General features: G+C 39.2%; 1 protein-coding gene across 5 annotated transcripts; it reads left to right on the top strand.

The window, feature by feature from the left end:
• Positions 1-3,076: 3,076 nt before the first annotated feature.
• Positions 3,077-12,930, top strand: MRPL42 (mitochondrial ribosomal protein L42). 5 transcript variants are annotated; one of them, XM_067312560.1, is made up of 6 exons: positions 3,077-3,246; positions 5,214-5,323; positions 8,223-8,286; positions 9,883-9,967; positions 11,301-11,464; positions 12,755-12,930. In XM_067312560.1, the coding sequence occupies exons 1-6, from the start codon at positions 3,086-3,088 to the stop codon at positions 12,798-12,800; spliced, it is 630 nt and encodes a 209-aa protein (XP_067168661.1). In that variant the 5' UTR covers positions 3,077-3,085; the 3' UTR covers positions 12,801-12,930. The 5 variants fall into 5 exon arrangements, with proteins under 5 accessions (XP_067168661.1, XP_067168676.1, XP_067168686.1 ...); XM_067312575.1 differs by lacking the exon at positions 3,077-3,246 and adding an exon at positions 3,490-3,551; XM_067312585.1 differs by lacking the exon at positions 3,077-3,246 and adding an exon at positions 3,490-3,551 and having other exon boundaries at positions 5,157-5,323.
• The last annotated feature ends 312 nt before the right edge of the window (positions 12,931-13,242 follow it).

Below are 13,242 nucleotides of genomic sequence, written 5' to 3'. Positions count from 1 at the left end.
AAACATTGGTTTCTATGAAAAAATAAATACTTAATATACTAATTTTGCTAATGAACAGCCTGACTTTCCCATGTCCTAAATGTCCTAAACGTGCTATTGCAGCAAAAGAGCCGGAACAACCACGTCCTGATTTTCTATTTCCCACAAGAGGGGGCACTGCTAAAACAAAAACCAGTACAATCCAGATGCCAGCTCTGATTTAAAAACTGGTTCCTCTAAAACAGACATCCAACATGGCCCTGCTCTCATTACTACATAGTGTTTGTTGCTTAACTCTAGATCAACTGTTTTACCCATTAGAATATTTCCTGGAGAGGTTCAGATCTGTGTGTTTGGAGAAGAACGGGTGAGGTTTTTCCTTTAGCAAGAGAGCAATCCAGAAATAAAACCTTTGAGGTTTTCAAAGATGTGAAGTCCCAGCAGCCTAGGACTCGCACAGTCACCACGAGTGCCTTCACAGTGTGCCCATGTTCAGTGGACAGAATGATCTGCTTTCCATTTAGCCAGTACAAAGCGAGCAGTTTCACTCTGTGCTGTCCACAATATGCTGAAGCAAGCAAGGCAGTTGGCAGTTATTAATAACTTCATCTCCAGACATACTTGAGAAGTGTGTAGTCATGCTGCTGAGTGTCCTTAAGCAACTCCTGTCTCCCCACCAGAAAGCTGTAATCTGTCAGAACATGCTTCTAAGAATAGATTCTCAGAACAGTGTGTGTCAAGGAAGGGTAGACCTCATATACTGTCTCCTAAAAAAATCTTTTTATAGAAATCATCTATAAATAGTCTGGAAACTTATCAGGGAATGTGGTTTCGTTTAAAAAAAAAATGCAAGTATCTTTAATTGCAACCTTTCAGAACCACAATTTAGATTACAAGATTTGCTTTTGCTGTCACAATGATCTTTTAAAAGGACACATTTCCAGGATGAAATCATCACTCAAAGCCCACAGGTTACCTCTAATTTAAAACTAATTAGGTAATGAGGATATAAAATCAGGGAATCTGAAAATCTAGTGAAGGCTGTTTGTGAATCAAAATTCCAGGGGGCTGACAAGTATTCCCAGTATAGACTGAGTCTACATGAGGGACAAAAGGTAACTAACAATTTGTAATAAACCTTTTAAGTGGTAGTCCACTGTAGTAATGTGAAAGACAGGACTACAGATGTGACAGCCCGAGGTAACAGATAGGCATAATTCTCCTTTTGGCTTCCCTCCCATGTGGAATCAGACGTTCCCTCCAGAGAACCAGGTAGCATTTGTTATATGGCAAAAGTACACTGATTGAAAACAAACAGTACAGACTGGCATGTGGTGTAATATGTATCAAAACCCATGAAACTCCAAATGAGGATCTTTAGCTGTTCTTTACAATCTTGCTGATGAATCAGCTTCGTAGGTGTTATCAGCTGAATACCACCAGCCTACAAAATCCTTCTGTTAGAAGACCTGTTGATTGCATTCATCAGTTACATTCATGCCTAGAAACTGTCTTTTTCAAACTTGCGTCTGAGGAAAGAGAACACATATGTGTCAGTATGTGTGTGAGTGTATGCGGTCCTCAGAAAATACATATGGCATGTAAGGGTAAAAATTATCTTGGTAAAAGCAAATAAATTGATGTAGGAAACAGTAACATAGGAGCACTATACGAGGTTTATATTGCAATGATTATATTAAGGCCTAGTATTTTTCATGGATGGGGGCATTTTCTACGGAATTAATGAAACTGTTTTAAAAATACATTTTTTTAAGTAAGTGCTGCTCAATACAGAGAAGATAAGTCAAAGCATGTCTTACACTGGAAAGAGAGGTTGGTGAGATTTGCAATGATCTCCAGCTGAGAAGGGAGTTAACTTCAGGGTCTCCGATTGGTCCCAAAAGGATTTTTGCCTGATGTACTGGTTTCAAAACTTCACACACCAAGAAGACATGTTACAGCATTCTTTGCTAAGGGTAAACAGATCTTCCTAAGGTCCATTCACATACAGCTGTATCACATCATTGCAGCCCATGAGAAAGGCAAAAATGACTTCTTAGCTAAAGTGAGGCTGATGTTTACTAACATGGGGCAGTCTGCTAGTCAACTGAAGGCGGCAGGAAGTGACAGTTTTGTTGCGTGTGGCAGTCTAGCATCAGTAAAGTGCGGTGGAGCATTCCTAAATTATAGGTGGAGTCAGTCAGCTTTGGCTGTATACCATGCAGGCAGCACCCCAAATGCAGAGAGGATCCTGACAAGTAGCTCCCCCCATTGTCACAGTCTTCTCTTGTTCATAAACTCAGCAAGATTCAGTTTAAACTAGATTATCTTCCATATGCCCGTGGAAAAGGTGTTCCAGAGCTTCACTCCTTAAATGCAGTTTCACTCCTTCCTTTTAATTTCCAGGCTACTTTTATTTCAGACAGTTTATAATCATTTATCCTTGTCAACACTGTGCTTGAGCTTAAAATCCTCAACATGCTTTCTTTGTTAATCAGTATAACCACTATCTTGCTTGTATTCAGCTTCAAAAGGCTGTTCTTCATCCAAGAGCTGACCTCATCCTAATAGAATGATTTTCTTGTGGGAATAATGAGCTGGTACACACAAAAAGATGTATAGAGCAGTGTTGCTCCCATTTGGTGCTTGAGCCCACATCAGGTGACTCTGTGGCTGCACTCAGAAACTTGATGGAGAGAACTGATTTCTACAGTTGTGGGGGAGCCTTAGAGCAGATATGCAGTTTCCCATCTTGGTTGCATCTCTCCCAGTAGTACCTAAAACATTTTGGCACATCTCTGCCACCTCTCTTATGACCTACCGAATCTAATATTCCAAGAAGACCCCAAATGGGCATCTTCCATCTTCCACTGTCAGGGAAAATATCCAAAAAGAAATCTTTGCCACTGCTACTGGGAACAAACAACTCTTGCCTGATGATTTCTAGCTACAATTCTGCTGGACTTGTGTAATTTAGCAGTATAACTACTTATTCTGCAGCTACAGAACACATTTAGACATTGCTGAAATTGTGCAGCTTTCATCAACAACTGCATGAAATTGCTATACCATGGCCAAAGACCAGAGAAGATGCAACGGCTTGAAGATGCCTGGAAGCGGTTGCAACCTTCTCAGGAGGGATTATCTGCATGAGCCTTCAAACAGCGATTTTGTTATCAGAATTGAGGCACCAGGGGCTGATGTGACTTACAAACATGGAGATGCTTCACGGGCACGTGAAAACGTACCGTTCTGGAGCCATTTCAGGTACTAGAGCAGCATGTCAGATAATCGATTTTTGCCTCTACTCCTTGTCTTTTATCACTGTTACGCAAATCTAACGCGGCCTTTGAAATGCTTTGTGCCTTGGTCCCCACACGAATTGCAGTAACCACCGTGTAATTTAACTTCACCTCGGGGGTTTGTTCCCGGGTGGGGGGCTCCGCCCGCCGGCCTCGGGGGACTACAACTCCCGGCGTGCCGCGGGGCGAGCCACCGGAACCGGAAGTCCTTCAGTCCCGCTTCCGGCGCGCCGCGCGGGCTGCTGTGGGGCCGCGGTGCCGTTGGGGCAGGTAACGGCTGCGCTCGCGGCGGTAGCGGGGCTGCGGGGGGGTCGGTGGAGGGAACTGTCGCCCTCTCCGCCAGGAAAACGCTCGCCATCACGGGAGGGGCTCCGGCAGGCCAAACCGGCGCCGAGGCGGGCACGAGGGCGGGGCTTCTTCGGCTTAGGGTCGTGCTGTGCAAGCCTTTTTCATTATATACTTATTTGTTTTTTGTTAATCCCTAAGCGTGCCTGGCTGATGCAGTGAAATCACAAACTAGATTTCGAAACGAGCCAAGAGGAAGAGAATTTATGTGCTGGATGGATTAAATCACTTAACTTATGCTGTGTTTCCCTTTATGTACTTTTTTCAACCTACAAATGACTTTTTAGAGCAGGCTCACTTTTGCCCATTTTGATGGATTAACAACTGATTTTCTCTAAGTCGAAAATCTTCTGTAATCCTACAAATATCAGGTTTAGTGTTCCTGCTTATTGCTGACACACCTTTTGCGGGTTTTCTGCATTACAAAGTAATGTTGTGTTGCTGCCTTAACTAACGTGATTAATAGCCAGGGATGAGAATCTGAATTTAAATGGCAAGTGGTCCCTGAGGCGAGTCTTAGCCAGTGCTTGAAGCCTGCCATTTGGCAAGATGGTCCAGATCCATGTTGTGTTCTTGACACCGTATTTATTAATGTGATTTCAAAGGCAAGTAATGAGCAGCTTTACAGATGCTGTGCAAGCCAGTGTTGTGTAATTCCAGTCCGGCCTCTCATGGGTAAAGAAAATGATGAATTTGTAGAAAATTTGTAAAATACCCATTTCTGGCTATGTCATTAAGTGTTAAAAGTTAAGTAGTTTTAAATTTTTTTTTTTAGGTATAGGTCTTAATTAAACTGTCTCCAGTTCTGATTTTGTAAGCATCTTAAATTAAAAGTTACTTTTAGAACTTTTTTTATAGACAGTGAAAACTAGGGGTTTTCACATGATTTTCTGCTTCTGTGAAACTTGGTGTAATATTTAAGGTATTTTAAATGATATTTCACAGCTGTTATGCATATTGCTTTTGACACTATGAGGTGGAACCAGCTTTATCTAGATAGTTTGTAAACTGTTACAAACTCGTTTACATTCATGGATTGTCCATAACATGCATATCAAATTTTTATCTCCTGACCTAGATTTGCAGGGCTAATTGGCAATTCTGATCTGCTGTTGGAATCAGGTTAGACAAGGGTTATTTATGAATACTCTACATTGGGTGATAATGTTTACCTCATGAATAAGACAGTCATGTTCCAGCAATAATTCAGTGTAGTTTGTAGAAGAAAGGATGGAAAATTTGGGTTGCTAAGTAACAGAAGAAAAACTGTTCTGTGAGAAGACCCGAGCTTGGAAATCTGGAAGCTTTTTAAGTTAATAATGCATCTTCAAAGAGTGTCTCTCACTAAATAAAATCGTATACCCTATTTGACTGTTCAGGAGACAGATGCCAGTATCTTAAATCATAAGGACTTCTAAACAATTGCCAAACAATGAGTAATATGCTGCACAAGTTTTATTTGGTTTCTTAAGTCTATTAAATTGACAGTCTTTTTTTATCCTGAACAGTTACAAAACCTGTTTCTTTCAGACGGGTATTCTGCAGAAAAAAAGGATACAGTCTCCATTTTGGTTCCGTTTTGCCCAGGACTGATTTCCTGTCTGGTCTCAGCATGGCAATGGCGTCGCATAGAACTGTGTGGTCCGGTATTCTTTGGATGCGTTCATTGGCAGCCTGTAAACAGGCCCCAGTACAGAGTAAGTAGTGATGATATTGTATAAGAGTACTATATTAAAACTCTTTTTTTCCAGAGGCTCTTCTCTATACTAAATCCAGAATAGTGTCTAAAGCAACAGAAGCACGAAAATGCATTTTCACTTGAACTGGATCAAGTCTGATGCTCAATGTTCTCTATTAATAATTAAAGGTGTTTTGATTTGGTTGTTCTTAAAGTTTTCGGTGTCCACATATAACACTTCTCTAATTTATTAATTAAGTTTTAAATAATACCCCTTCTACCAGTAGTAAAATACCCTCTTTTAAGATTTAAATTTGATTTTTTCAGACTTACAAACAGTGCTGAGAAAAGTCTACAGTAAAATCTCATTATTTTAAATAGAGAACAAGTAAAAATGGGCAATGTTCGTTCTTAGATTTTGTCTGTATTTTAGATGCTCAATAGAAAGATGTAGGGGAGATAAAGTAGTAGAAAAGAGGGGAATAGGGGAAATATAATAAACATATTAAATTCTAAAATTTGGTAGGCAAGGAGAGGAAAATATGAACTATTTGTAGTAATACCATACTAGATCTCAACTTTGTCCTGTATTTCTTAAATGTGATATACTTCTGTGGTATAACAAATATACACCAGTGTTTTCTGAGCATGTTTATGAAATATGATAGGTATGGACTCTCTACTTTTAGTGGTGACAAGTCTTTTTACAGGTAAAAAGAGTGACTTCAAGTTGAGACACCTATTAATGTAGCTTAATGTATCTAAATTAGGTAGGAAATATTGAAAATGCAAAATACCAGATTTGTGAAATAAAATGTTATATTCACGAGACTCAGAACTGGTATGTGAACATAGAAATAAAGTTATAATGAAGATGCTTAAGAAGCTTACATTTATAGAAGAAAAACCTGCTCTCAGTTTATAGAGTGTCATGATCGTAGAAGATAGCCACACAGAGACGAGTATATTATAGTTACTAGCAGGGTTTTTCATACCTGCATGTGTTATATAAGTTTATAGAATATAGAAGTGGTAACTGCCAAATGCTAGGTTTTGAAATAAAACAATTCCTGGTAATTATTAAGAATGTCTTCATTTGGAAGAGCTGAAGTGCGATAGTGCTAATAGAAATTTAAACATTACTCTGAAAATATTTCTAAGAGAAAATGGTTCACATGAAACTTTTGGTTCTTCCATTCTTCCCAATTTTACCATGATGAATACCTCTGCTCCCCCCCCCCCCAGTGACTTGCCAAAAAGAATCTTATTTGTATTAAAACACAGCAGCAAAAAAGTTGAAACTGCTTTATGATCTAGCATGTTTTGGGCCTTCTATTTCCAAAAAAAGATTTGTTTCATGTGAACATTAGTCAGTTCTTAAAGCACAGTGGTAGAAGAAGCTACACTAGACTCAGGAACTTAAATGTGGATTCCTACCAGCTTCTGGCAATAAAGGAAGAGGTTCAACAGTAAAATTCAAGTGTAGAGGCCCTGTAGGCTCATCTTAGGCCTTCATATGTACAGGTTGTGGAGAGTTAGATGCCCATGTTTCCATAAAAGGGAGTATTACTAAGGTGTATACTACACCTTATGTACTTGCAGTAAAAAAATGGGACTAGGATCATGGGAAAATTCAGTTGGAAGGGACCTCAGGAGGTCTGCAGTCCAACCTTCAGCTCCAAGCAGGGTCAGCTATGCAATTGCACCAGGTTGCTCAGGGCTTTGGACAGTTAGATCTTGAAAATCTCCAAGGGTGGAGACTGCTGAACCTCTCTGGGCACCTGTTCCACTGCTAGACTGTCCCCTTGGTGGGGAAAAAGCTTCTCCTTATATTCAGTTGTAACCTCTCGTGTTTCAGCCTATGCCCGTTGTTTCTCATTGTCCCACCATGCACTGCTGTGAAGAGCCTGGCTCCCTCTCCTCAGTAGCCTCCCCGTAGGCACTAGGAGGCTGCTGTTAGGTCCCCCTGAAGCTATCTCTGCTCCAGGCTGAATCAGCCCCAGTCCCTCAGCCTCTCAGGGCTCACAAGCAGGTGCCTCAGCCCCCAGCTGACTTGGTGGCCCTTCGCTGAACTCACCCCAGTTTCACAGAATCACAGAATGGTTGAGGTTGGAAGGGACCTCAGATCGTCTAGTCCATGCTGTGCTCAAGCAGGGTCACCTAGAGCACATTGTACAGGATCACGTCCAGGTGGGTTTTGAATGGATGTCTTTCCTGTACTGGAGGTGCACAAAGCTGTGTCTAGATGTGGTCTCACAAGTGCTGAGTAGAGGGGGAGAATCACTTCCCTCAGTCTACTCAATGTCCTTCTGTTAGTGCAGCCCACAATGCTGTTGGCCTTCTTTACTACTTGTAATTCTTGTGGCTACTTTCACTGGAGCAATAGGAGCCAGGGGAAGGGGGTAAAGTTCTCTAGTGTTTACATCAGCTGAGACATTTTAGTTTTGTATAGTGTATATATAGCAGTCTCCAGTAAAATACAAAAAAATGCTGTGAGAATGCTTTTACTATGAATTAAGAAAACTACCAGTTTAGATAAACCTTCTCTGTAAGCTCGTATGCTAGTTTTCTGTGTCCGTGTAAAGAATATACTCTAGTTAAACCTCTAAGTATTTTGTTTATACTGTGATATCCCCCCCACACTCCCGTTAAGAAAACAGTACAAGGGGAAGTTATTTCTAGGGTGTAGCTAACTAGATACTGTATTCATCACTGCACTAGAAATCAGGATAGTAAAGTGAGCTTCTATTTAGACGGATTATATACATATATATACACATATATCTAAAACTGATTATGATTATAATCCCTGATTAGGACTTTGGTTCTTAGAACAGAATGAAAATGTAAACTTGAGATTCTTAAATCTGGCACAGATTTGCTTGTTTTACATTAGTGTTCTTTACTTGTTTTTGCAGATGGAGCTGTAAGTCATTCTTGCCATAAATCTACTTACTCAGTTCTTCCTGATGACTACAACTGGTATGTACATAAATCTGCTCTGATGTATGGCCTTTCATATGGCAATTATTCTACAGCTATTTGCTCTGTCATGAAGTTCTCATACAGTGATATAAAATACCTCTTCTGTCAGGTTGGGATACATATTATAACCTTAACAAAAGTATTGTTTCTGATCATGATTGTGAAGTTAATATTTCAAAAATGAACATAATGAAATGCAGGGTTCACATTCTGAATGCGGTGATGACCATAGTACCACTACAGTTTTCTTTGAGAAAGAGCAAAAATAATTAAGAGTCGTCATTTTCACGGATGCTAGTTGTTTGGAAAACATCCAGGTACTTTCATGCTGCTGCATGGAAAACTTGAGTAGAAACTCGCAAAAGGAGTGATGCACTTCACTCGTAAGAGAGAAGCAGCACTATGTTTATTGCAGTAAGACAGTGACTTAACAAAGTTCAATCGTAAATAAGAACGATTTAATGAGGTTTGATTGGCAAGGTTCACTCAGTTATTTACTGCACGAAGGACAGGGTCAGATGCGTGTGCAACGGAGACCCTCCTGTTGAGTCACGAGGTTCAGACTGGACCCCCTTGCTTTCTAAACTCCTTTGGAGAAGAGCCTAGGTGCGGCTGGATCCAGTCCTAGTCCCAGACTTGGTCAACGGTTTATGTCTAAGGAATTATGTGCGCAATTAGTCAGAGAGATAACTCAGCAAAGTTTCGTGAAGTTCGCAAAAGTTCAGCATGCTATTAATCGCTTACTGAGGATCTGTCACGGGTAAGGAACCTCTCAACCTCAAGGAGTAACCTCGAGAGCCGTCCCTGCTCAAGGGGAGGTGCTGCAGTGCAGCCCGCTGCCGTGCAGGAGAGCTCAATGGGCTCTGGGCTGCCCCCTATTTATGGGGGGGGGGGGGGGGAGATGATTGACTCATAGTCATATTTGCATGCTAGATGGGCCTTAGTTGGCACATGCTCAACCAGCCCCTACATACATGCTGTTTACAGGGAGGTCAGGTTGAGGGGGAGAGAGCACATCAGTGGGGGGGAAGGAGCACACCGTCACAGAAACTGGAAAAGACAATACAAACATAGCGAGGAACACAGCATTAGTGCTATAGAAGCTATGGGGAAGCTAATGTGTCATAGAAGTTAATAGGGAAGGAAGATGAGAAAAGAGCCATACTCCCTCAAGGAACCTCTCAGCAGAATTTTGTTTTTCATGCTCATCATCTATGAAATATAAAAAATGGAACCCCAAATGTTCATTATCCTTGTCTGCTACAGTTCTGTATCTAATTATTCAGAGTCTTGCAGACTTTTTTCCAAACCATATTTCCAGATATCTTCAATGCTTTCTGTTAAGCCTTTCTTCCTTTCCATCCAGAAGGAAACATGAAAATATCTGGAAAACAACATAAGGAAGTTCAGATCATACATTTGTGCCCCTCTCCGCTCCCTTTTTTTTAATATGGGTTTATTTTATATAAGATTCTTGAAGTCTTAAATGCAGGGCCAAATCTGTTTTCCTTTGGGACTCGGGCTGCTCAGTCACTCAACATTTCTGAAAATTGTATGGTGTATATTGATGAATGTAAATTTTTATTTTTATAGCAAAGTGGAACTTGCAGTGACGTCAGATTTGAAGACAATCGTCTGCTACCACCCGTCACTTGAGATTCCGTATGAGCATACAAAAGTACGTCCAAACTTACAGAATTATACTTCCTACTCATGTGAAAGTATAAGCAGTTCTTAGTTTTGAGTCTTTTGGGCATCTTTTTTTTTTTTTTTTTGAAATACTGAGATACTTTTTATTATGTCACCAGCATATATGTGAAGTTAAGTGAATGATGAATACAGTTGTTGTCATGAGGAAGAGTTTATTTTTAGTTGAAGTAAGGGAGACTTGGGTTAAGAAATGCTCAGATACCACAACGTACATTAACTCAGATAGAATAAAGTGAGGCACTCAAATACTTGTGTACTACAGAAAAAACTAATAATTGTCTAAGAGCATGTTTTTCAAAGGGGTTAGGTGCTATAGGCAGTGTCTGAGGTGCATTATAGTTTGCTCAACCTACTGTGTACAGATGCAGCAGCCTCGAGAAAAGGATATACAGAAGTGCTGCTGCTTTCAGCTCTGACAATTTTAAATTCCATTTAGCACTTGGGGATCATAAGCTCCACTAAAAACTTTACATTTTTAAATTTATTGAGATTTTGTCCATCAGTAGTAGTCTCTGTGTGTTCCTGACGCTTCAGCTTGAAGAAAGTAAGTCTGGATACACTTCTGTAGTGAGTTTCACTTCCCAGCTCTCATGTGCTAGTAATATACTGCAGTGGTCGCTGTGCTGCTGAAATACGCAATATGAAAATTCTCAATTGAAAACATAAAATATTTTAGCACTCTTTCCCTATAAGCTACGTACTGGGGTGTGGGTATGTGTGCGTATATATCAGTTACGTGTCTTTAAGAAAATGGGGTGTAAAAGACAAGGAAAAATATTTGTAATGGTGCCAGTAGTAAAGTTACAAGTTGAGAACAAATGTCTTATTGTCAGCTAATATGCAATTTGGAAGTGACATTCTTCTCCAAGATACAAATCATGTAAAAGCCTTTTTATCAATGTGAGTAAATGATGATAACATGAATAAATTATGAATAGGAATAATATTAGTAGAATCAGAGCTCGAGATTCAGCTAGTGAATTGTAAGCATGAGAGAACAGTAATAGTGATGACTGAAATGCTGATTTAGGGGTAGGATAATTATCAGCTTTAGGTACTGGAGTAATTAGATGTTTCTAGAACTGTGCTGTATGGTGGCAGTGTGGGTTTTTTTTTTTTTCTTTTTTTGTTGGAGTGAAGGTAGACAGCCTTTACACTTGCAAATATTCTTCCAAAACCAAAGGAATACAGCTCTTAAGAGTAGATAGTAATGTTAGTTACCAATATGGCTTGACTTCTTACTCCTCTTAAAAAAAGGAGGAGGTGGGGGGAAGGAAATATATTCACTATTATTTTTGTAGCCCATACCACGGCCAGATCCAGTGAATAATAAAGAAGAAACCCATGATCAAGTATTGAAATCCAGATTGGATGAAAAGGAGCTACAGAACAAGAAAGGTCCTACAATTGAAGAGCTCAGCAAAATGTTTCACACAACAAAACATCGCTGGTACCCAGTGGGACAGTAAGTATTTTCTTTTCAGAGTTTGTCCTTTTGGAGATAAAAGACAATACAAGAGCGATTTAACTGGACTGGATTCAACCCAGGATAATTCATTATGTGAACCAAGATATTAGCACATGGGCTACTACATAAAAATCTAAATGTAGCGTTATGTAAATGGAAGACTATCGTTCGTACGAATTTTAAGTTGCAAAGGCTATCAGAGGTTTTTTTTGTTTTTTTTTTGTAAAATATATCACTAAGTAGCAATTTTCTCATTTCATCTTGTTAACTGCTGGATCAGGTTTTTTTTTTTAAATACTGCATAGGTGAAATCAGCATAAGAGAATCATATGTAAAATACCCTTGATGGACAAAACCAATTACAGCTTGAAAAAGTACACTGTCCCTTAATTTTCAGAAAAATTTAATGGGATGCATTTCAGACGATTGCAGTGTGCATGGGGCTTGGAGGTTTTGTTTGTTTTGTTTGTTTTCATTTGCTATGGTGAAAAGTGTACCTTGGTGTATCTTGTATTCAGAAAGCCGGTAAGAGGAGAGAAGCAAACATGCCTGACTGAGTTTAAGCTTGAAGAGGAACTATCTAGATTCAGATATACAACTGGAAAAAAAGGGCATTTTAGTTTGTGTTGCTCCTTCCCAGTCTGTTATTACACCTGATGGCAACTGCTAATATTATAGCTATCGAGAGTTGATACAGGGGGAATTTTTGTGTCTATGGAAAACTTTAATTATCCTATTTTGGGAGTAGATAGAAGGAATGAAGTGGTGGAACTCTTTATGGCTGAAGGGTAGCTGTCACCTCATGAGCATCAGACTATCTTCCTTGTATTAGGGTGGGCAATCATAGGAAGGTAAAGGTATGATTTATTTTTGTTGGGAAGAAATTTTTTATTTTGCATGAAAATATTATACTATTTAAAGTACAGTCTGACATAACTCCCTTTAAAGCCTTTCTTCTGCAGCAATCACTTTAACAAGGGAAAAGCTGATCATAGTAGAATTAACTTCATGCAAAGGATTAAGAATAAACAGCAACCTTTGTACCTATTCAACTGTAGAACTGATTGGATTATTGTGTTCTTTTAGCAGATGTAGCAATAGAAATGAGTACTGTTATGTAACTTCATGAACAACAGAGAAGCCATCTAATGAACAGTGATGGGCTGTGTTTGTGTATCTTGTATTTTGCTTATTTGTATAACCTCTATAATACTGTCTGGGAAGAAAAATTAGGAAAATCAAAAACTTTCCAAAGTTTGTGCTCACTGCAGCTGTTTTTTCTTTTAGGTATCACAGAAGACGCAAGAATCTTAATCCTCCTAAAGACAGATAATTAAGATAACTTCTTGTTCATCAGCACTTTGTTATTAATCTTTATTGGAAATAAAAAAAATCCAGAAAGTGTGATTTGTTTAATGAACTCTACATGAATGTTTTAAGTAAAATATGCTTATCTAAATAAACTTGATTCCAATTTCTTTTTCTACTTCAACTAGTTAACACTAGAAAAACAGCAGAACTGCACAAATAAGGATTCAGTGAGAATATTGTACATGCTGGGTCAGTGAATAAACTAGTCTTTGGAACGGATGTAGCAGGTGATACAGTGTTCTGATTAAACTGGGTCAGAGGCTTATCAGTAGTAAAGTTGAATGCATAAAAGTAGTATGCAGCCAGCATGTGTTAACTATAAACTTTGCCCAGAAGTTGAGTACCAAATAAAGTCTCTACTCCTGGTCACTGTTAACCGTAAAAATAGGTATTCTTTATATTAT

The sequence above is a fragment of the Apteryx mantelli genome, chromosome 1 (genome assembly GCF_036417845.1).
Source record: "Apteryx mantelli isolate bAptMan1 chromosome 1, bAptMan1.hap1, whole genome shotgun sequence".
Taxonomy (NCBI): Eukaryota; Metazoa; Chordata; class Aves; order Apterygiformes; family Apterygidae; genus Apteryx; species Apteryx mantelli.
Note: the sequence above shows the minus strand (reverse complement) of the source record. Positions and strands in the feature narration are given on the sequence as shown.